Source organism: Strix aluco, chromosome 16 (genome assembly GCF_031877795.1).
Source record: "Strix aluco isolate bStrAlu1 chromosome 16, bStrAlu1.hap1, whole genome shotgun sequence".
In the NCBI taxonomy this organism is placed as follows: Eukaryota; Metazoa; Chordata; class Aves; order Strigiformes; family Strigidae; genus Strix; species Strix aluco.
The window spans coordinates 12,150,941-12,174,070 of record NC_133946.1 but is presented as its reverse complement, the minus strand read 5'-3'; the positions used below and the strand labels follow the sequence as shown (position 1 = coordinate 12,174,070).

Sequence of the window (23,130 nt, the reverse complement as noted above, 5' to 3'; positions counted from 1 at the left end):
AAGGCAGGAAAGGAGAGGAACCCAGCCTAGTGAAGTAAACTCAGATCTGCCTCAGAAGAGCTCTTCCAGAATAAACCTGGCAGATTTCAACTGGCTTTTGCTGATTTCTGAGCAGAGTGACCGCAGGTGAAGTGCAACCCTGTGGCCCTTACTTTTTCAGCCTGTTGTAGGTGACGTCGTTGGCGAGTTGGAGCAGGCGGTAAGAGCCCTCCCGGTGCAGGCTCAGCAGCCCGTCCCGAGACTCCTCAAAGGCAACAGTCACTGCTTTGGAGGTGACATGCGTTACGATGCCGCTGGAGAGCGGATCACCCTGCCCAGCTGAATCGTAAAGGCCCACGATGTCCCCTGCAGAGACAAGTTTCAAGAGAGAGCGTGATGCAGGGCAAACGTTTTGAAAAGAAGCTTTTTTGAGGAGACAAGCAGCCCAGCACGGCCCGGCGCAGACAGCAGGACCACCTACACCAACCAGAGCTCTAGCACTGTGTTTCCCACCAAGGGCAGAATTTGCGCCAAGCCCATAATGAAGGAGAATATCCTTCTCTCAGCTGACAGAGGCACGCAGAAAGGGAGCAAGAGGACAATGAACAGAGAGAAGACACCAGACAGCAACCAACCAGCTGCCTTCAGACCTCCACAGGAATTGGGGTGGAGACCAGCAGTGCTCCCCGTAGCCAGAGCTGCTCAGAAAGCCAACAGGCTTTCACACAGACCTGGGGAGAACCTGACTTCTCTGAACTCTCAGACAAACCGTTTCACATCCATTTAATTTTTCAGGAATAGCCAAGGAGTCTGCATGACGATCTGTGCCTCCCAGATGGCTGCTACATGCCAGTCAGTACAACTGAGACCAGAGATTTTTAAGGACTTGCTACAGCTTTTCACAGTCACTGTGAGATGACAAAAGACAGTCGAATCACGTCGTGTAATGGTGAAATGGAGATTTTGAGCAGGGTGTTTGACTAAGTTTGTAACTCAGTCTGGGCTTATATTCATTGAGGATTAAATTTCAGATTTACAAACTATGGGAGGCTTTCCCATCAGCTCCTACCCTAAAACACTTGCATCCCAGGAACAATTTACTGCTGCGGCGATGTTCTTTCTCTTTGAAGGGCACTGGCAGATGCTCTCAAGGCTGAGACCCCACTCCGTAAAGAGTTATTTTAATTTCAAAGGTCAGCAGCTTGGAGGCCTGGGTGACAAAGAACGCATCAACAAACTGAACTTTGACACCCTTCAAAAGGCGACCAGGGTCAGCAACAGGATGGGTCCCCAGGACGCACCTGCTTAGCGAGCTCAACGATCTGGCAACTAAATCAGGAAAATTACTAAACTAAAGCAGAGAATTATCTGGTGCAACCAGCTTCTCTCTTGTAGAGCGGTGTTGGAGAGTGCAAGGCAATACCCTCGTTGTCTAAGGAACAGAGAAGGGTCTCTGCAGGGAAAAAAGAGAGGGCATGCTGCAGACTCTCTTGAAAGGACTTCAGAGCCAAACCCCAGCTCTCTGGGGGATAAAGCCTGCCCAGTCGGTTCCTCAGGTGCAGCAACAGCTCAGCGCTGCCACCCCTTGTCCTGTTTTCATGGAAGTGATGGCACAGGGCGAGACACGAGTGAAAAGGGCACTGGCTGATGTGCTGGTCAGTCTGTATTTCTCTAGTACCTTTATTTCCAACCTAAATCGAGGTGAGTCAACTAATAACAGTACATACCTCACTTCTCCCTCAATAAAAATAGCAGTACAGGGAAGGAGGAACTCAGGAAGGAAAAGGAATATCACTTTCCATTTTGCAATTAAAGTGTAAGTGACAAAAGCTCCTTACCTACCGCAAGACATAAGCATGAAGGCTTTGGCTTGTACAAAGAATGCCACAAAATCGTTCACAACAAGAGACCAAGGCTTTGTTTTATTGATTCAGGAGGAGGAAAGCCAGCTCTTTATCACTGGCACTATTTCCTGGTGCAACATACGTGTCTGTAACAAGCCATGGGAAAAAGGGACTGTTTTTCTCTAAATTTATCTTGTAGCCATAACATTTTCTCCCTTTCTTTTTTGCATCAATTGCTCAGTCTTTACAAACATCACATTAGAAAGCTGTTAGGACGAAGATATTGCTCATCTCCCACTTTACCTACTTCGCACCGACAGAGATATCACTCACCAGGCCCGAAGCTGTTATAGGGCAGCTCAGCATCTGAATCATGTTTTCTAGGCTGGAAGGTCACGAGCAGCCGTCCGTAGAGGCCAGTTCTCTGGCTGGCAGCTTGGAGTTTCAGCAAGCAGACGCCTCTGCGCTGCAGCTCCTTCAGGGAGACGCTTTCCTGCCATGCCCTGGAAACCACACACAGGCATGAAAACATTTGCTGGACTGAAGCTGAGGTTCAAAGCTTCAGAAAACCAACCAGGAAAAGACAGGGGGAGAAGATGGAGAAGAAGGTGAAGGATGATGGTGACAGAGACGTCGGCTTGTTGGAGGGCTGGCTTACATGATCGCTTTGTAGTGATGTAACTAGACTGGCTTCCACAGGCTTATTCTGGGAAATGGGGCGATGCTCAGAGCCTGGAGAAGAGGAACATCTGTTTCTGTGTTATTTTCCTCTCTCCTGTCTGGGTGTGAAAACAAAGGGCCTGCCCGGTTACCCACGTCCCAGGAGAGAACAACCTGAGTTTTTTCCTACCACACATAAGCGCTAAAATGGAAGATCTGCCGTTTTCTACATGAAGTTGCACCAACCTCAACACTGCGCGGCGGCTGCACAGGAAGAGGAGCGCGTGCCTGGCCCAGCCTTGCAGGCTACGAGGGCCCGTGGCACAAACACTGGCAGCAGCTCTGCAGAGCACTGTCCTTGGGGGCCAACACGTGCTGCAGCCGCTGTGTTTGCTCCACACTCTCACTCGGGGCTGGGGGGGGGGTGTCTTTATTTTTGTATAGATCAAAACAAAAAATCCCCCAGGTTTATTCTCCGTAGTCCCCCAGCTTGGTTTGTTTCTGTAGGTTGGTTTGTAGGGAGCTGAAGTGTCAGAGAACTCCGGGCAGCTGTGGAATGACCTTGTCCTGTCTCCTGGAACCCTCCGTCCTTCGGGCTGGGTAAGGCCAGGCCTCACTGGCACCCAAAATGGGGGTGTCTGCACCCCCGACGTGGCCGCACGCAACCCAGGGGCACCTGGTGCTGCCCCCACCCTCCCTGGCCCCATGAGTCCATGTGAGTCAGGTGGGGTTTGCTTTCAGCTCGAGCCCAGGGGCAGGAGGGCAGAGCTGGGGGGGGGGGGGGTCTGGGGGAGGAGAAGGGGAGCCCCAAGGTGTTGCTGATGTGAGCTTGGACCTTATAGGTGACCGACCTATATAGGCTGACCCTAAAGGGCATGTCTAGGAGGGATTCCTACAGGGATGAGCTGGTCCCATAGGGGTGAGGCCAGGAGGGTTCCCACGGATTAGAGTAGGCCCTACAGGGTGGGTTCCCTACCGGGATGTGCTGGTTATACAGGAGTGAGTGCAGCAGCATTTCCTATAGGTGACAGCAGGTTTCCCACAGGTGATGGGAGGTCCTACAGGAGTGACTCAGCCCGGTTTCTTATAGGTGACAGCAAATCCCTCAGAGGTCTGTCTGTCAGCTGTTTCCCATAGGTGACAGCATGTCCCGGGGGGAGGTCCAACAGCGTTTCCTATAGGTGACAGCAGGCCCTATACGGGTGTCAGCAGGGTTTCCCATAGGAATAGCAGGTCCCAGAGGGGATCCATCAGCGTTTCCCATGGGTGAGAGCCGGCCCCGCCGGGCTCGGTGCGCGAGGGCTGCTATAGGTGACAGCAGACTCTATAGGGACAAGCCAGCGCGGTTTCCCACACAGGCCCGGCCCGGCGGTACCTGCTCTCGGCGAGCTCGGCCTCCCGCTCCTCCCGCAGCAGCTCCAGGTGCCGCTCCGCCGCCTCCGCCGCCATGGCCCCGCCCACGACCCCGCCCTCTGACCTCGAGGGGCACTTCCGCTTCCGGGGCGGGGGTCACCGCGATGGCGGCGGCGGTAGCGGCCCGGCGGCGGGCGGCAGGTGAGGAGGGACGAGACGCTCCGAGCTCCGCTCCGGCCGGGGGAGGGAAGGAGGGGGGCGGCGGAGCGGGGTCTCCGCCGCCGGCGGTTTGAACGACGCGGCCTGGCCCCTCCTCGGCCTCCCCGGGGGGGCTGGGCCGGGGGTTCGGCCCCTCCGCGGGCCCAGCGAGCCCCCGCGGCCTCCCCTCGCAGGGCAGGTGCTCCCGCCCCCGACCGGCTTGTGGCCGCCGGTGAGCCCCGGAGCTCTCCCGGTGCGGGCAAGCTGCGGAGGTGAAAGGGGCGCGAGAGGAGAGAGCCGGGACTTCACCAACATCGGCCTCGGAGCAGCCGGAAAGGTTCGGGGCGAGGGAGGAAGAAACGTTAACAAATAGGAGAATCGACTTTATACACTTTTTTTTAGCCTGGTATGAACCTTTTAGCAAAATCCAGGGGATGGGCGGGGCGTAGGGACTCCACCAACCTCCTCCCTTCCTCGCCGGGCTGGGAAGCTGGCAGGATGTTTGTGGTGGGGGCAGGCTGGGGGGCCTCGGGGGGTCCTGGCTTCATATAGGGGTTTGGTTTCTGTGTCAGGTGAATGTAACCTTGGTGAACTGTGGCTTCTGCAAGTGAGGTGATTAAGTACATTTGGCTTTAAGAGGTCTTGCTAGTCCCTTGTATCAGTCACGCTTTGGATGGTGGGTGAAAAAGGGAATGTTCCTGCAGAGCAGCTGTGCACAGTCTGGCTTTTAATTAAGCACGTTGTTCCAGAAAGGGGATTGTTATCCCTGAGGTAACATGGGGATAAATCCCTGAGTGTGTGTTTTTTTGGCCTTCATTTCCTTTTGCTAATTAACCGTGTGTGTGGGCCCAGCTCCTTTCCAAAAAGTGCTGAAGCTATGCTCAAAGTGTAATTTAAGTTGTAGTAAACCACTCATTCTTTGAAGATTTGCCTACTGGAATGGTAACACAGTTTCACTGTTTTGGTGAACGTTAGCGCCTGTGTACATAGCTCTGAAGAGCTGAATTCCCACCTTCCATTGCTGTGACTTGTTCAGCTGCGTAGCTCCTCCGCTCCCCTTCTCTAGAAGGAAGAGGCGTGTTTGGGGTGGTGAAAAGCCAGGCACGGGAGTGTTAAACCCAAATCTGCTGAACCTGCCCTGCTCTTCCCATTCACTGTTTCACCTGGCATCGCAGTGTCTGCTTGGGAGCTACAGGGCCAGTGAGTGGCTGGCAATGCTCCTTGTCTTCCTCCTCTCTGTGGAGTGAAGCTTTGTCAGGCTTAGCAGAAGTTGCTGAGAATCACCTGGTAAATGTTGTGTAATACAACTCCCCTCCCTGTTTTGGAGGGTGCAGAGGGCTGGAAAGGATCCTTCTAGCAGCACCAGTGAGTTCTCAGAATTAAGAGAGTGCAGCATAGTGTACTTCAGACTACCTCTTCCTCCCCTCTGCCTTGTGGTTGCGTTGTTTTCCAAGAGGTAGGATGCTCTGAGTGTAACCACATGTAATTGTTGTCTAGCTGCAAGTGTCACTTGACGTAAGTGTGCTTGCAGTGGGAGGCCTTTCTTGTGCTCTCTTGCAATGCTCACACAACTGATGGGTCCTTTCTCTTACCAGGTGACTTGTTTTGCTCCCCGCCCCATCTTTGCCTGTCATGATAAAACCGGACAAAGCTTTTACAGGCAGAAAAATGGTACCTCAAAGCTGACCAGCGCTGTGACGCTTGCTGTAGTGCTGCCTGACCAGGGACTAAAGGCCCAGCAGTTGCTGCTTATTTTTAATTCTTTTCCTCTCTCTCCCTTTTAGCCTTCTTGCTTTCATCTGTGGTTCGGCACCAGAGTTCCCAGAGCACATCGCTGCAGCAAGGGTAATGTCAGATGAGTTTCTGCTTTGCTTTTTGCCCTCGAAATGCTGACCTTCCTGGGTGGAGGTGGGGAGGGCAGCTGGTTTTTCCTTTGGAAAGGTTTGTCCGACCCCTTTGCTGGTCTGTTGCTTCCCAATAAGTTTTGGACTCTCTGCCTACCTCCAGTCACCTTTGCCAGAAGGATGCTTCGGATGATTTGTGAAATTAAGCAGCTAGAGACAGGTAATTAGATCATCCAATGAGAAAAGGGCTGCAGTGTGGATTCAGCCTGTAGTAGACAGCAGAGAAACCACTCGAGTCCTTGACTGCAGAAGGGGTTTCAGCTGCCCCCCATCTTTTCAGGTGCCAGTACCCTGCTCCTCAGGCGAGGTTCATCTCTGATATCTGATAAATACTGAACTTGTGCTGCAGTCTTCATAAAACGGGATTTACAGCCCAAGCACCACAGGGCACCCTGCCAGGAAACCTTCAGCTTCGTTTGTTTCAGCATTTTGAGAGCTGCTTGTTGTGTCTTTATTTTATTTCCTCTGCTGGGATCTCCGGTGAGACAGAGCTGCAGGCGGTGCTGCTGCTTGCCTTAACCAGGAGGGGACACTGCAGAAATGGAGAACTGCGAGCAGCAAGCAGCATCAGGGCGGAAAAGATTGGCTCCTTCCCTCTGTGCTGCTGAAGGGTGCAGGGATGGCCTCTGCCCGCTGCTTCTCGACTGTGTGGGAACACAGTTTGGATCTCTGCCTCCATGACACAGCGCCCGACGTTACCGCTAAACCCGCAGCAGACCCACGAAGCCGTGGTGCTTGCGGTTATGTACTTGCTCACAGGTGCTTTGAGCTTTTGCTAAATTAAAGCCCTTTGAGAGGTATGCTGGGCATTACAGAGTGAACTGATCAAACGCAACTGCTCTGGTGTTAATTTTGTCGTCTTTCACTAGCATCTGATGTTTTTTTCTGTTAGGCAGTTGGCGCATCCTGTGTTATTTACAGAAAGCCTGGATCTCCGCACACAGGGAATTCTGAACTTCCCTTTCTGATGGGGACAGCCTTTAATGAGCAGCACCTTTCTCTTCAAATTTCAGAAACTGCTACCTTTCTGGTCACCTCACCGAGATCCAGGGTGAATCTCCCTCCTCCTTAAATCTAAGATTGTTTCTGTGGTATTGTAGATCCTTGCTTAATAAGGAACTATAACCTGGTGCCCTTTGGTTATGTGTCTCTTTCTGAGTAAAGGCATTTGGCACCTCTCAGGAGAAGCTCTGAGTGCTGCAGGATGGGCCTCGTGCCTCCTCCCCTGCCCTCTGGGCCACATACTGTGGTTCTGATGAAAGCACTGCCTGTGCAAAGCACTGTCCCTGCTTAGAGAGGTGCTTTTCTCCCCAGTTCTTTGGGAATAAATCAATAGTTTTTGTAACTGCCTGTTATGCAGGGATGTAAACAGCTGCCTTTGGTCCTCCTTGTTGTTGCTCCCTGTCCTAGAGATCTTGAAAAACAGCTAATTATAAGCAAGTGGCATTTGCATTTTTTTCTGCTCAAACTCACACTGTGAGTATCACGTAGTGTTTCATTTTCGAATTAACACCCTGTGGCACATTTGAGCAGTGTTAATTGCTGTTCAGCTCTGATGTTTTAAGCAGGGTTCTCATGATTTAGTGCTGCCTGTGCCACTGTCAAGAACAACAGCGCGTGTGCACAAAGACCTGCAGTATTGATGGGGAGGCTTGAGGTGGGTGGGAATAGTTCAGTTTGGAGGCAGAGGATCCCCCCCAGTGATAATCCTGAGAAAAGCAGACAGAATCCCCCATGGCAGCTAATAAGAACATGTTGCTGGCTGCTCGCTGGAACGCCCCCGGCAGTTTTCAGGCATTTGTTCTGTATCCCTGCTGTAGCCCGCTTGCCTTCAGCTGCCGCTTTATTCGCCGAACTGAAGGTGTCGGGTGTTGTGGCAGCCACAGACCCTTTTCAGTAAGTAGGGGAGCAACATCTAAGCATAGAAAGTCGAGTAGGCTTCAGGTAAGTTCTCCTCTGCAGAGAATTGGTCATGTGGGTGCTGGTGCACTTTGAGCTGGGGTTGCTGCCGCGATGGTATCGGTGCTCGCTATCCTACAGGGACGTGTTATGACGCTCAGGAGGTCCCTGCCCTGTCACCAGGAAGGTCTCCAGGGACTGATACAGTGTCTTGAAACGGTGAGGCTCTTGCCTCAGTGGCACAGTTGCAGAGTGTTTGGAAGAGATGTTGTTAAAGCAGTTCTTTATCACGACAGTGGAAGCTACCCTTTCAGGAAGAATAAGGATTTAATTTGCTCCTTTTAGCAAAATATCTTGGTGCTCAGAGTCATTGTGAGGAACGGTGCTTGTGCTTGGCTGGCTGTGGGACGGCGCATGCTCCTGCTGCCTTCCGTGGTCAGCCCGAACCGAGAGGCATGGGGCTGGGAAGCCTTGTTAGGGGCCTCTGCTGGTTCCTCCCCAGTGTGGTGGTGTGGCTTGGAGGCAGACACGGTTAGGGCACAGAAGAGGCTTCTGGGCTAAATGTTTGTGGTGTTAAATGCTGAATTGCACCGGAGGTGGGAGAAGCCGTTGTTACTGCCATTCAGGGAACGCAGCTGTAAGTGACAAAAGAAGAGCAGCCTCATAACTCCTGTAAAGAACCCAGCTGTGGTCTTAAGGCTCTCTAAACCATCTAGTTAACAGAGAAGAGCTTCAAAAAATAGAGGAAAAAAGGACGGCTGTGAGTCATTCGCATGTAGCGCTCAAGGCTGGCTGAATGCGCGTTAGCCCTTCTTGCCCATCAAAGGCGCGTTGCCTCCCCAGATGCTCCCCGCTGTCAGATAACTTCTGGGCTTTGTACTTGCTGCTGAAGGGGGTTGAGGAGTGTTAACGTGTTCAGCCTCTCAGCTGTGGTGGAGGTAACTTGTGTCTATACTGTGAAAAGCTTAACAAGAGCCTTTTAGATAAAACTCAGGTGTAAGCAAGGCTTGAGGTAGGTCTGTTTCCATTGGAGTTGGTGACAAAATTCCGGTCTGTAAAAACAAGGCGGTGGAAAGTCACCGGTGGCTGCTGACCTTGGTCACCACTAGCACATCCAGCTGCTCATCTCGACATCAGGAACAAGTGGTAACCTAGTCTGGGTTGATTTTCAGTTAATCTTCAGTCTGTTTCTACACTCTTCCTTTGTTTCAAACTACTTCAAATAACGTTCTGAAGTGGGCAGTAAAAAAAAAAAAAAAAATCTATTTCCCCATAGTGAATTTTGTGATAGGGTGGGAGTAAAGCAAACCAACCACCGAGGCGTTTATCCCTTTTCCTTAAAACTTGCTGCAATTCATGGGGGACCTAAACGACGCTAAGCCCTGGGAGCAGTAACTGTGTTTGGTGGAGCATTTGCAGGTTGAACTCAGAAATGAGACCAGTTGTTTTCTGCATGTTTTTGAACAGCCTTCTGATAAGGGCTGCAGCTTCAGCACTTCCGCAGCATTTCTTGTCCTACTGGAGTGCTTTTGCCAGGCATTGGGAGGAGGGTCTGGGGACTTTGTCATGGCCAGTGTCCTCCCTTGGGTTAAGGCCTAGGGAGGTAACATGGCTTTGCCCTGCCTGCCACCCTCTATCCCTAACACTTGAGACTGGAATAGAAAACCTCTCCTTGCTCATGAGCCTCTACAAGGAGAAACATGGTCTGTGGGAAATTGCCTTCTGGCCCAAGTGGGCTTTGGGTTGAGTCTTTCAAACTGACAAATCGTTAAGTCTCCTGTACAGCTTCTGCTCCCCAGTGGAGAACTCCTTTCTACTCCACCTCCAGCTTCTTCTACCTTTTATCCTCTCTTCATGTTTCACATCTCTTGACAATATCTGTTGCTACAAGTGAATCTCACCTTGTCGTTCACAGACTTGTTGCCAAAACATCTCTGACTTCACCCCCATGGCCTGAAGTGAAACTTCCAGATCCCGTAGAAGAAGCGAAGTATCATGCAGGTAAAGTTCTCCAGTCTCCAAGTGGAGAGGAGCACTCCAGTGTTGTCACTGGTGGCCTGACTGAGCATCCATAAGTGTCTTCAATGACTGGAGCAGTTTTTGTTCTTTGAGATTTTTGTCTTATTTCTGGCGTGTGTTAGTGTCACTGGATTTGTGCTCCAGCTGCTGCTGTTGGAGATTTGGGTGGAATATGAGGTCTCCTTCATTTATGACAGCTTGTAACACTCCCAGAGGAGTCTTACCTGATGGGGTGTGTTGCTTTCTAAAGCATGAAACAAGCCTTTCGGACAGGAGAAAACAATTATTTTTCTTTTAATGGATAAATCAAAAAGCTAAAGCCAACATAAGCAGTTGGATGGTGGGCACGTCAGGGAGCTGGTGTATTTTGGTGCATCAAACAGAACACAAGAGCCAGCAAAGCAGTTGGATGGTGGGCACACAGCAGAGCTGCAGAGGTGTGACAGAAGGCAGCGAGCAGCTGGGAAGTGACATGGTGTTAGTGAAGACGTTCTTGTCCCCGCATCTCGTCAGGCCTGCTGGGCGCAGACAGTGGCCCTCCCGAAGGGAGCCCGTGGACCGTACAGTGGTCAGCCCCACGCCTCAGGTTGTGCCCGTAGTGCTCCAGCAGCCGTCCTCAGTGCTGAGCCTTCCCAGGACACGTCAGCCTTCTGCCTGTAGCCAGGCAGAGGTTCCCCTGGCAGCTGGGGTGTGAAAATCAAACACAGAGAAGGTGCGTGTGTCTGGCCTCGCGCTGCCCAGGCTGCTATCGCCCAGACCCTGCTGGGGCTGGCGCTGGGGAAGCCAGCCTGGGGGGTGGTTCTCAGCACTGGCAGTAACGAGCCCTGGCAGGTGAATTGCTTTTATGGTGGTGGCAGCAATTAGCAGCGTGTGCTTCGTGCAGGCAGCGAGCTCCTGAGGTTGTTAACAGGCAGCCTGTCTCGTTGCGTTAACCTCTGGGATGTCTCTGAAAGGCGCCCGACTTCTCTGTGTTAGCTGTGAGAGCCGGGGGGTAAAGGAGAGGAGCTCTTTTCCAAGGAGGGAGTGAGAGGAGAAAAGCTGCGTTGTGTCTGCCTTTAGCAGATAGTGTCCTGTCATCTGTGTTAATAACTGGGCGAGTGATGTGCTTTGGAGAGAGCCTTCTGCTCCAGGTCTCCTCTCTGGCTGTTTCTATTTCTGCTTTTTATCTCCTTTGCGCTCCTGGGATTGCTCAACTGACAGAGGAGCACTCTGTCCCTGCGCGTGGTTTGACCCCCGAGTGAACCATAAACTGCTGGGTTTGATTTGCTGAAGCCCCGTGGGGAGCAGGGTCCCACGTTCCCCCGACTGATTCACATGGGATCCTTGGGGCCGCTGCCATTTCCGTGCCTTGTAACCTCCTACTGTTGATGAGGTTGCCTCATTATCTTCTGGCTGTGCTCATCCAATGCAAACAACAGCAAGAGCATTTGAATTCCGCCTTCTAGTCTCCCGCTGGCTGTGGAAACAGCCACGGATCTTTTCGGAGGGGTCGCTCCAGGGGTGCGGAGATTGGAGCCGTAGTAGCGATCAGATGGTGACATCACTTGATGTTTCCTGTCACCAGAGGTGTTTGGAAGAGTTATCGACAACCTCAGAGCCCAAGTACAGTGAAGAAAATGTACCTTTTTTGGTTACAAAAAGATGAGAAAGTGCCGTGGGTAGAAAGCTGAAATCTGACAAGGAAATAACCCTGGTTAGAGCATGACTCTGCGTGGGTTTTGCTAAGAGAAAATTGTAGGCCAGCATTTTGAAATTTTGGGTTTGAAATGTTGACCACAGGACTACTGATACACCTAGAGCAGCAGTGTAGAGCTGGAAAAATTTATTGTACCTGTTGTGTAGTTGAGGGTGTAACAAAGGGAAGGGGTTTGTATTCTCTGCACTTTCTGTAGTGGGACACTGTGAATCAGGGAAGAGCACACAGTAGATTTTTCTGGGACAGCAGTTCCAGCAACACAGAAGCTAAACTCTTCATTGTAGTAGGAACTGCACCCATTACTGCCTTGCAAATAATTTCTGTTCTCACCTCTACCTTTAATAGTTTGCATCTGCTGGGTTGAAACTTGGACACTTTCAGAGTGTTCCTGTAAGGGCTGGGGTTGGTTTGACTGGCTGATAAATTCCTGTCTCTCCCAAATGTTTCTTGTTTGGTTTACATTCCAAGAAAAAATGATTCAGCCACTTCTGAGGACAATGAAGAAAATCTATTTTTCCAGTTACAGAAAAGTTACTCCTTTTCTGACCAGCTCGAGGGGGTGGAAAGCTACTATTTGGCGGTGGAATGACACTCATTAAGCAACACCTTTTGGTGTTCCCATAAAAATTGTGTTTGGCTTAGCTGCTCAGGAAGCTGATCACAGAAAATGGAGTTTGTTCATGTGCAGGAGCTCATCTCTGGGATGTGCGCTGCTCCTGGCACCTGCTCGGCAGGTGTGTGCCTGGGGGAAGGGATGTTCTGGGAGGGAGTGAGGGGAAGGTCTCTCTTGGCTTTGCTGTGGGTACAGGTTCTCAGGCCAGGATTTGTTAGTAGGCTGGAGACCTTTTTCCTGTGTTCGTTGCCAAACTCTCCCTGATGTTCCTGCGTGCCTAACACAGTCCTGGGCCTTCTGCGTGTGACTTGGACATTGAGGGGAGCTCCCCTCCAAACGTTGGATGTGTGGATAAGTGCTCTTGTCTGGAGCCTTTTACATCTGAATACAGAGCCTTGTAGGATGCTTAAGAAATAGGCTGAGAAGTCAGGTCATAGATTAGCTGCACAGTATATGTATTAGGTGCTTACATATGCATGGGTTTGCCAGCAACTAAAACACAAATAGGTCATTAAGTTCACAAAAGGGAGGCTCACACGTTCTAGGAAACATCATTGCTGTTGGTCCTTGCTTAAAGATTCCCGGAAGATGAGAGTGTTGGTGGGAGAGCAGTGTGGCTGAAGGAGTTCTGAGCAGCTCTTCATACCTTGCTGGGTTTTCTGCCCTGATTCCTGCCCTGCTCTTTGCCCACAGAGGTGGTACAAAAGGTGAACGAGATGATCGCGACGGGGCAGTACGGACGGCTCTTTGCTGTGGTCCACTTCGCCAGCAAGCAGTGGAAAATAACCAGTGAAGACTTGATTATGATGGACAACGTACTGGAGGCTGAATGTGGAGACCGAATCCGGATGGAAAAGGTGACGTACCATGCTGCGTGTGGGGCCAGAGAAATTGCCTGTGAATGTTCCTTGAGGCAAAACCCATAACTAGTTTTTAAAAACACATCCGGAAGAGCTCCTGTTGGATTCCCCGTTCTCACTCCAGCTGTTTGCTTTGCCTTAGTTTTGTTCCCATTTCAGTTACTCTGTTAGTGATATTATTAGTGTGATTCTGTTGAACAGGGTTGGAATGAGTCGTGCCAGACTGTTGGGAGACAAATGTTTGTTGTACTAACTTCATCCAAAAAAAGAGAATTATAGTTGTTGTTTCTAGAGACGGCAACTAAAGACTGTGTTTACCTTGAGACTCGCACACCCAAAATACTTGCAGTACTCCCAGGGGGACTGTCCCTGCTCGGTGCTTTGCGAGATCCTTATCGCACTGAGGCTGAGTGTGTTGGGTGGAGGGAGAGGGATGGTGCATGGAGGGGAGAATTGCCAAGATGCAATTCAATAGCCTTAGCCCTGGTTAACTAGCAGGGACTTGTAGAGGCTTACTAATCCGAATCTGAAACGAAAGATTATGAAGTGGGATTCTGTTGGCTTAATGTTGGTTGTTAGAGCCAAGCAAGCAGTTGAGGAGAGCCGGGCAGTTTTTCTACTCAGCCACTGCTCTGAAGTCCAGTTTTGAAGCAGATTTTCAGACGTGCCTTCAGCTGGCTCCTGCGTCCTTGTACGCAACGGAGTGGAGTGACTGCGTGGAGTAGCCAGCTAGGAATGCAAAGGTCTAGATGGGAGTGAAGAAGGTGAAAAACTTGCCTAACCACCATAACCCTTTGGGGATTTTACTGGCAAGCATGTGTCTGAAACAAAAGTCAGAACAGCTTGTGACCTTTGTTGCTTCTAGCTGCTGCCGAATGATCAGCGTGGGGAGGGAGGAGGTCTGCAAGGAACGCCGCCTCTTCTCACACATCCCCTGCTACCCTGCTGGTCCTTTAGACAGGCAGGTGGTCAGAGTGCCCCAAAACAGAAGGACGAGTCCCTGGGGTGGAGAATCCCCCCAGATGTTCATTTCCTTATTGCCCATCTCCGTGGAGGAAAGTGTTTCTCTGCCGGGATATGTAGCAGCTGCTATAAAAATCCAGTGATTTTATGAGCTGCCATTCGTTCAGATCCCACACAAGGCATGTTATTCTCCTTCCCTGTATTGCTTTTCATATCTTTTACAGCTACTGGTGAGCCAGAACAGAAAGGTTCAGTGTGTTCTGATCAACGTGGAAGATACTTCTAAAGCGAATTTTAGTAGGATAAGCTCTCTTGGAAGACTGTTTAATGAACCTGTTTCTTGCATGATAGCTGCCTTTCCCCACCATCCCTCTCTAGTAACAATGTCAGGTTTGAAATGGGTAAAGGTCTATTTTTAAGCAGTTTGACTCCTTTATGATGACTGTAGAATCTGGAAGAATCTGCTTACACTTCTGCTGGGACAATGAACCAGTGATAAATGCCTTGATTTATTTTTCCATAGGTTTTGCTGGTTGGTGCTGATGACTTCACACTTATTGGAAGGCCGCTCCTGGGGTAAGATGCCTCACACAAGACAATTTTTGTACTTAATTGTAGCTTCAGGTCTCCGACAGTCCCTGAAACTGAAGGGAAACCTGGATTTATCAGCAGTAGCTTTTTTCCCAGCCCTGTGGCTTTTGAAAGAGCCGCCAATAAAACCAGCTGATGGCTCTGCTGACTCTGACCATCGCCGCAGTGCCAGGATAGAGCAGCAGTGCCCATTTCTGGGGTAACGGCGGGATATTCACCTCTGTTGCATTGGATCTTTTTTGCGTGGTATGAGCTTTGCACAAATGAGCAGTAAATCTTGCTCTTCAACATCTTTACTCCCTTACCCTAATTTCAGTGGTAGTCTTCTTGGAGTAACCCAGAAATCCTTTCCCATCCCCTAATGTGACTTGGTTTTTTTTTTTAACCCATTTCCTTTTGCCCTTGTGTTAACCCAGCAGGCCTTAATCTTAATTTCAGAGTTCCTGATTTTCCCTTCCTCCTGGTCACATAGTCCAGCAGCCACAGAACTGGGGAGAAGGAGTTTACCTCCTTGGCACCGTCCCCATCCCAGTGCTGTAGGACTTGCTAGAGAACAGCTGCTTTTTCAGCCTTTGCTTTATCAAAAGGAAGTGGTGTGTGGCCCAGGTGTTATTGCTCAGCTCTTAGTGCAACCCAGCAGCAGTCAGGAGCTGTTGTTTTCACCAGGACAAGAGGTTTTAGTGGTAAAACACAAGTCAAGATAAGGTGGGTTGCAGGTGCTCAGAGTATCTGGAAGCATGGGCTGCGGTCTGGCTGCAGGCTAAACCATGTGCCTGGGTCTTAGCTTGAACCGCAGCGACTCTGGCAGAGGGTGGTCAGATAAGGAGGAACTTGTGCCTCTGAGAATTATTTCTTGGTGGCTTGTAGGTTCAGGGTTAGAAATAACACGTGGTTTCAGATTGATTTCACTTCTGAGTGCTCTCTGTGGTACCAGAGGCTGCTGGTACTGATGAGTTACTGGTGACGTGTTTGTACAGCTGATAACGTAGCTTCAGTCACACTGGTGGCAACTGCCCAGGCTCCCTGGGCTAGACAGGATTTTGGGGGCTGCCAGTCCTTTTAACAGGACTGCAGATAGATCTGGGATAGCACATCGTCAGGAGTCTTTGAATTACCGCCAGATATTGCACTTGTGGAGGATTTTTAGGAAGGGAAATCTCATTATTAGGACTAGAAATGTCATCTTGCGGAAATGCAGCCAAGAGCCCCGGTTCTGCAGACAGGGATGTGCCACTGCAGGCAGCTCAGGAGCCCCGTCCTTCGCCTGGCTCTTGACTAGTGGCCCTGGGCTGGTTCTTTGCAACTCTCTGTTTGTGTGCTGGACTTGGCATGTGGCCCAAGTCCCAGAAGCTCTGGGGCGGGAAGAAAAACAGCTCTTTGGTTCCTTCAGGTGCTCTAAGTGTGTGGAAAGCGCTGTCAGTTGCTTGAAGCAGAGCAAACCTGCGCGTCTGAACTCCAATAACTTTGGCAGAGGAAGATCAGTGGGAGGAGGAGGAGGCTGACCAGGCAGAATGAAAGGCTGCTGGGGAGGTGCCATCCTCCCTCCAGCTGTGGGGAAGCCTCCCGAGTCCGCAGCTCCCCAGGACGGGCTGGGGAGACGAAAGCAGAGCCCAGCGTGTCACAAGCAGCGTGGCCTGCAGTTCTCTCAATTTCTCCCAGTTGTGCCCAAACCACAAACATTTTGGAGCGGAGATAAGAGGTTGGATGCGAACAAAGGCGGTTTTGTTTTTCTGTTGTTTTAAAAATAAACACATCAGTGAATGCTTGCACCAGTGTCTGCGTAAGACAGTTCCTTACAGCTGCACTCCCTGTTCAGAGTTGGAGGCGGGTAGGAACTTGTCCTGTTTTGGACAGATGGTCATGTTTTAATTTTCTGTAGCAGCCAGATACCTCCCAAGATGACACTCCTCTAAAGCCTTAAAAAACAACAGTGCAACAAAACATATCTGCGTGGCAGAGGCTATTCTGGGACCTTCTAGCTGGCTTCTGCTCTGGAATCTGCTGGGAAGTAACTCGCTGTCTGGGCAACTGGCACAAGGGTGTCGGGCAGGACACAGACATTGTTGTGCCCTGTTAAAGCTGTGCTAGAAGGGAGTGTACCCTTGGGCAGGTTTGCGTTTCAGGCCATCGGTTGAGTGCCCTCGGCTGTTTTAGATGTGAGGGAAATGAACGGTGCCTCAGTGAGAAAGTTTAGCTGATTTCTCGACAAAGGACTGCTGATAGGAATTTTCTCCTCTAGATGAGCCTTGCTCTTTCTCCTGCTACCTGCCCTTTCTTTCGGTGCCTTCAGTGGAAATGACAAAGCGCCTTGGATCTGTTCTTTTCCCAGACAGCCAGGCTGGGGTTCAGTTACCTTCTGCAGGGAGCAAGCGAGCTTGTCACTTGGAGTTATTACCTCTGAGAGTTATGATCCATTGGGGTTGGGTGTTGCCTGGATCTTTTTTGCTGCTTAATGACAGTAGCTTTCAGCCCAACATAGATCTATGAGATTTCAGTGTGAATTTTTCTTGCCTCCTGCAAAAATCTGATAGATGTGCTTTGTCATGAAATACTTTGCTGCTGAAAGCAGCAGGCCTGACAGTCTGTGTCAGACTCTGGGAAATGTGTGACCCCCTTTTTATTTTTATGGACATTCCAGTCATACCCAAAACATCTGATAAAGACTTTTTTTTTTTCCTTGGGCTCTAATTCGCTGAGAGCTTTTCTGTTCATATGCATATCACCAGGAAGTTGGTTCCTGCTGTGCTTCAGCCTTGCCACCAGCAGGTCCTGGTGCTTTGTCCAACAGAGGAGGACTCACTGGGGCCCTTTGGCCTTGAACTTTGACTGGCAGAGTGGAGCCACGCATGGATACTCAACTGTCTCAACAATACCCTTAAAGATCTGCTTGACAGCTCTGGTGGTTTGAGTCTGCGAGCAATGTAGGGGGACACTTATCTACAGATCTGTGGCCGTGTTTCTCCCTTTGGCTGGATGCTGCCCAAGGCTGAAGACAGCCAGGGAGGTCCTGTGGCGAGAGCTGTGTCGGGGGTAGCTCGGCCGTGCTACTGCAAACCCTGGCTCTCCGGAGAGCCGCACAGATTTCAGTGACCGGGTCACTTTATCTGGCCTGGCCACTTTCCAGGTTTCCCATGTGATGATCGTGAGGGAGTTTCTTACGTGCTTTTATGGTCCAAGCCTGTGAGAAGTCAGGGGGAGTTTAGCTTTGCCTTTGCCCTCAGTGGGCAGGAAGCAGACGCAGAAGGAGTAGCTCCCTAATTGCAGTGGTAGAAGGTGGCCAGCCCTGCAGCGCAGGTCGCTCCCTGGTTTCTTTCCTAGAGTTGCAAAGCTGCTGCGTATCTCAGTGCTGCTGTTGGGCCCCATCGCTAGGGTGTCAGGGTCACCCAGTGGTCTCCTAAAATCTAGATTAATTTATGTCTGTTTTCTTCTGGGCTAGTTACTAAATGCAGATGTATCAGTGTTCTCCTCTGGCTGGCTGTCCCTCCTCCCTCAAGGATTCAGTCTCTGACATATATTACACCCCAGAGGGTAGATGTTCAGAGGGATGGCAAATGTCTTGACGCCTTTGGCCTCCTGGTGACCTTGCTGGAACAGTTGGGCTGGATGGGCTTCCCTCCTCTGCCCCCGCTAAGTGCAGACAGAGTCGTTTGTCAGGAAAATGTTCTTTAAATGTCTTCCGGTGGCGAAGGGAGCATGCTAATGAGTTTTTAATGGTATTCTGCAGTGATGCTGCATGGAAGAGCATCTCTTCCTCCTCCATTGTAGCTGTTGATTAAAACCACTCTTTCCAAAGCTTTAGTCTGGCTCTTGTCTGGAGGTGCTTGTCTTCCCAGAGAGCAGCTGTTGTGCAGACAGGTAGCTGGTCCCCCAGCGTGTCCTTCAGACCACCTTGTTCTCCAGCTCTGGCGTTTTTCAGATGGCAGCTGGAAATCCCAGCGCTCTTTTCCTAACTTCAGCAGGACTTCTTCTCTTGGAGCTCTGCAGAAGCCCCGGGTGGGCAGAGGTGTGTCTGTGTCTGTTGGTAAGGTGGTGTGGGGGGATGGATTGCTCTGTGATTTTACTCACCTGTGAAGGAAGTACGGGACATATTCTTCTCTTCATCTCCATCCTCAGGGAGGAGGATGTTTACTTGCTGAGAATTTCCATGTGTAGAAATGAGCTTTAGAAATATTTTGAGTTGTTGAGCGGTCTCACTGCTCAGCCTAAACTCCCCCAGCTGTGGGGCAGGGAACAGTACGTGGAATCCTCAGTGAGTCCCCAGCTTCTCTTTCAATTTTGGGTAAACAAGCAGGACAGACCAATAGTGGGAGGCAGAAGAGAGGCACGTGGGAGGAGAAGTGATTGGCTCCAGCAGCCAATTAGCTGTGCTTCCTGCCAGAAACAGTGGGCCAGATCTCTTTCACTGAGCCTTTGCCAGGACTTATTCAGGTGAGCAAGGTGAGAAGACTTTCCTCCAGCTGTCTGTGATGCTTTATAGAAGGAGGAAGGAATTCTGTGTTGACCAGAGGGGCCACGGGTGGGTTTACCCTGTACTGTAAGCAAGGTAGGACACATCAGATCATGTGAACGTGCCAGGGGAATTTATATCACTATAATCCTACAAGTTCCTGCAGGTTCATCTTACTACTGGCTCCGTAGCTGTTTCAGATCTTATCCCTCCCATGACAGAGAGGTGCTGCCCTGCAGACGATCACATCACTTGACTGATCCACGTCCAGCACCTCGAGGCTTTTGTTCTCGCACAGTGAAGCCAACAACCAGAGGGGTTGCCCTCCTTCCACGGTGACTTTCTAGTTCCCATGGTGGCTCTGGGCTCTGTAAGGCAGAGCGGGTGTTGTCTGTATGTCACTGTTCCCCAGAAGCCTGCTCACTGATAGAAGGCGAATGTAGATAATTAAAAAGCAATACTTTTAAAATTTATTTTTAAGGAAAGATCTCGTCCGCGTGGAGGCTACTGTGATTGAAAAGACGGAGTCGTGGCCAAAAATTAACATGCGCTTTTGGAAGAGGCACAACTATCAGCGGAAGAAAAGTAAGATGAAAGGAGCTTCCTTCCCTGCTGGTTTGTTGCTGGATCTGGGAGGGGGAGGGATCGTGACACAGGGACAGCAGCTGGGGAGACTCATTCACCGTATCCCCAGGGCCCCTCCTGGCACCCCAGTGTCCCGCTGTGTCCAGAGCACAGTTGCTTGGGTTGTCCTTGCTCCAGCACTAGGTGGCCTTGCGAAAGGCCTTGCTGAAAAAAAGTATCCTGGGGAGAAAAGCAGTCTTGTTCTCTTTCCCAAGCCTTAAATACTGGATATGTAATCACAGGTATTGGCAAGTCCTAACAGTATCCTGTGGTAGGCTTTCTGCCCCTTCTCAGGTACAGCAGAGAGGAAAGCATGACTGTTTTTTTATGGAATGGACGCTAAAACCTTGAGCAGGCTGCCCCAGTCCCACGGGAGCTCTGCCCGGGGCCCTGGCCTGTGCCGTGCCAAGGGTCCGTGGCCGCATCTGCACCCCCCTCCTGGCAGCCGTTGTGCCTCAGCATGTCTTCACCTGAGGTGGCTGAGCCAGCAGGAGCCTCCAAAAGGTATGCAGCAGTTCTCTGCTCTCAGCTCATCTTGTTTTTTTCTCTTTTCGTTCTTTTTCAGTCATCACGAACCCACAGACTGTTCTTCGGATAAACACCATAGAAATTTTCCCCTGTTTGTCATGAGTGATTGATCGGGTGTCGTGTGGCTCAGGTTTATTATTGCTTTAGGCAATTATGGAAATAAAACTGCCTTGTCATTGGGAAGTTCTGGATTTCTTGCTGTTGTTGGGAATGGAAATCTATATGTACTTTCCTTTCAAAAAACCGAAATGAAGTCTTTTTTAAAACTATTATTTCAGCCTTGATGGTGTTTATTTGTCAAGAGTTTTAAGCAGCCCAGGACCCGTTGCTAGCTGTCAAGCTGTTTCGTGGCAGTACCTTTGCCCGCGCACCTATCTGTGTAGTTCAGGAGTTCAGGCTTCCAGCTGTGTCTGCAAAATACCTCGGGCTTCACTGCCTGTGGGAGAAAAGGGCCATCTGCCTCTCCAGCCCCAGAGATGGGGCTCCGAGCCCGAAGGCAGGATCTAGGTGTATGAGTCAATTTAAAGAGCCTGTTGCCATCCTTAGTTCCTTGTGTCTTTGCAGGGGTCCCCTGCGCCGGGGCTGTGTGTGCCCTGGGCGCTGGCGGGGCAGCAGCCCAGCTGGGTGAGCTGCTCTGTCCTCGGGAAAACCCCCCCCTGCTCCCCGCAGACTGTGCTTGCCTCGCTGGTGATAGGCGAGGTGTTTTTTAAAAGTGCTAAGTGTAATTTTGCCGCCCACCTCTTCTGACAAAAGCCCTGCTGCTCTGCTCATATAATTCCTGGTGTTGTGTGGCTTCAGGGAATAGCCTGGGGTACAGTGGAGCCCACAGCAAACATGGGACTGGAGAGAGCGGTGAAACAAGAGGACTGCAGGATCCCAGGTTGTGTGAAGTGGTGAAAATCCATCATAAAGGTTAGCAACAAGAGCTGCAGCTGAGAAACCTCTTAAAGGTGAGCCAAAGAGTCCATTGCATAGCAATAAATTGTCTGTGTGTACAATACCATCAAAATAACGGACACCGGTGGCTCAGAGTGATTTCCCGCCTGTTACACAGACCTGGTGCTTGACCTGCTGGGTGTACTTTCATCTCTAGATCTCAGTATTTTCTCTCTGCTTGGTCTGGAGGTCGAGCATCGTCACTTGCTGCACAGCTTGTGCGAGGCCAGATTCAGCAGGTTTATTCAGCCAAGGCCTGCGTGTGTGTCTGGGCTGTAATTACAACCAGGAGGAGTTTCCTAGAGCTGTCAGCAGGCTAGCTGTGGCTTCCTCCAGCTGCCATGAGGAGGGGTGAGTGGGCCCTGCTCCCCTTGTCACTCCTCCAGGGAATACTTTCCTTCACAGGAGTTGGGGGGGAAGGTCCGTATGTGGGTGTCCTGTCCCCCCACCGTGACTCCTTCCTGGGACCAAGGTTGCCCACAGCCCTGTTCTGGAGGAAATGCTGGTTTTGAACATAACTGTGTCCGGGTCTCATGTCCTTCAAATCTCACGAGTCAGTGTAAACCTGCAGGAGATCGCCTGAGGTGCTGCAAGCAGTGAGCTCAATGGCCCAGGCCACCTTTCGTCTTGCCTGATGTCAGCTGGAGAAAGATCCAGGCATGCTTGAGTTAAGGCAGTTCTCTAGTCGCAGGAGGGAGAGAGAGAGGGTCATCTGCAGAGGCTGACTCATCTCTTCCCCTTTCGCTGGCACGAACAGAACGGCCCTTGGGACATGCTGCTGCTTCCCTGCTGCCCCTACAAGGAGGGTGGATGGGCACCCGGCTTTGAACCGGCCGACGGGAGCAGGAGGGCAGGGACCCTCCTGCGACCAGCTTTGATTGCTGCGTCCTTGTTCCCAGGCTCTTACACATGGCAGGCAGCGGGGGGACCTCTCCAAAACTCATCTCCCACCTCTTCCCGCGTGGCTGCCGGCAGCGGCGGTGAGTCACGGCACGGCACGGGCTGGCACAAGGACTCGCCGCTGCCTTCGCTCCCGGGCTGTTTGCCGTCCGCCGCGGAAGCGGCGCTGCCAGCTGAAGTGGTTTTCCTGGAAACCTCTTGGTCCCTCTGTTCCGTAAGGCGTGTGAGTGCTAGGGCTAAGAAACGGCACGTCTTGGATTGAAGAGGATGTAGGGAGAACTTGCTGTCCTTCCTGCTTACAGAGAAACGCTTGAAAATAACAAGAGACCTCGAGTCTCAGAAACTGGAAGAGCCCAGTGTTGATTCGAAAGAAAAAGCAAATGTCTTAAGCTGATCTGTAAAACCAGTCCCCACAAAAAAACCCTTGGGGAATGTAATTCTAATCCAAATGAGACACTATATGAAATGAGGGTGGCTTCACAGCGGTTCTGGGGGAGAAAAATGCAGGAGGGGATAATTCAACCAATATTAGGAAGTCCTGTGTTTTGCTTTGAAAGTTTTACAATATGAAATTAGAGCTAAATGTTCAGGTTTTATTGAAATGATGCATTCAGACTGAAGCAAAAGGGGATTATTTTTGACATTTTCTTCAGGGGAATTTAAAGAAAAAGCTTTTTGCTGTTCCAAGTGGAAGCAGAAATCCCCAGTTCTTCTCCGGAGTGAAGTTGCAAGTCTCCATTTGGCTTCACACGTTGGGGGGTGGCTGCTTGTGTTCTTCTTTCTGGCTGCTAAACGTGGTTTGCCACACTTAAATAGTTTAAGAGCAGAAATTTCTGAACAAAGCAGGCTTTTTCCCCCCCCTAAGCACTGATTCATAGTGGAAATTCATCTGTTAGGACAAAACATCTTGTTGGACAGCACGTCAGACCGGGGTGGAATTTGGAGATGCTGTGCCCAGAGCCTCTCAAGCTCAGACACCCGTGGGGGTTAGATGAGAACCAGGCCTGAGCTCCCGCCATCCAGCGCATCTAAAGCAAAACTGCGGCGTTTGTCCCCGTAATCTCCTCTCGGTGCTGTTTGACTGTCAATAAGGACTGGCTGCCCGGGGGGAGGCTC

General features: G+C 50.8%; 2 protein-coding genes across 9 annotated transcripts in view; one reads left to right on the top strand and one right to left on the bottom strand.

Moving 5' to 3' along the window:
- IGHMBP2 (immunoglobulin mu DNA binding protein 2) overlaps window positions 1-3,941 on the bottom strand; it is a 44,082-nt gene extending 40,141 nt beyond the window's left edge. For all 4 annotated transcript variants that reach the window (XR_012625462.1, XM_074842537.1, XM_074842536.1 and 1 more), the window contains exons 1-3: window positions 3,859-3,941; window positions 2,157-2,326; window positions 153-345 (exon numbers count right to left, since the gene is read on the bottom strand). Coding sequence is in view for 3 of the 4 variants with exons in the window: in XM_074842537.1 (XP_074698638.1) it covers window positions 153-345; window positions 2,157-2,326; window positions 3,859-3,932 (437 nt within the window). In the remaining variant the exon portion in view is untranslated. The remainder of the gene's footprint in view (window positions 1-152; window positions 346-2,156; window positions 2,327-3,858) is intronic.
- A 35-nt stretch (window positions 3,942-3,976) lies between these two features.
- MRPL21 (mitochondrial ribosomal protein L21) lies at window positions 3,977-20,447 on the top strand. Of its 5 annotated transcripts, none has more exons than XM_074841855.1 (7): window positions 3,977-4,037; window positions 5,819-5,879; window positions 9,753-9,838; window positions 12,859-13,022; window positions 14,512-14,564; window positions 19,508-19,611; window positions 20,216-20,447. In XM_074841855.1, exons 1-7 carry the CDS (start codon window positions 4,001-4,003, stop codon window positions 20,278-20,280), a joined length of 570 nt encoding a protein of 189 aa, XP_074697956.1. In that variant the 5' UTR covers window positions 3,977-4,000; the 3' UTR covers window positions 20,281-20,447. The 5 variants fall into 5 exon arrangements, with proteins under 5 accessions (XP_074697956.1, XP_074697959.1, XP_074697961.1 ...); XM_074841859.1 differs by lacking the exon at window positions 3,977-4,037 and adding an exon at window positions 4,063-4,440; XM_074841858.1 differs by lacking the exons at window positions 19,508-19,611; window positions 20,216-20,447 and adding an exon at window positions 15,970-16,348.
- The last annotated feature ends 2,683 nt before the right edge of the window (window positions 20,448-23,130 follow it).

Coding starts and splice junctions, on each gene's coding strand:
- MRPL21 (XM_074841855.1), top strand. CDS start 4,001: ATGGCGGCGGCGGTAGCGGCCCGGCGGCGGGCGGCAG. Junction 4,038..5,818: donor GGCCCGGCGGCGGGCGGCAG/GTGAGGAGGGAC, acceptor TCTCCCTTTTAG/CCTTCTTGCTTTCATCTGTG. Junction 13,023..14,511: donor ACCGAATCCGGATGGAAAAG/GTGACGTACCAT, acceptor ATTTTTCCATAG/GTTTTGCTGGTTGGTGCTGA.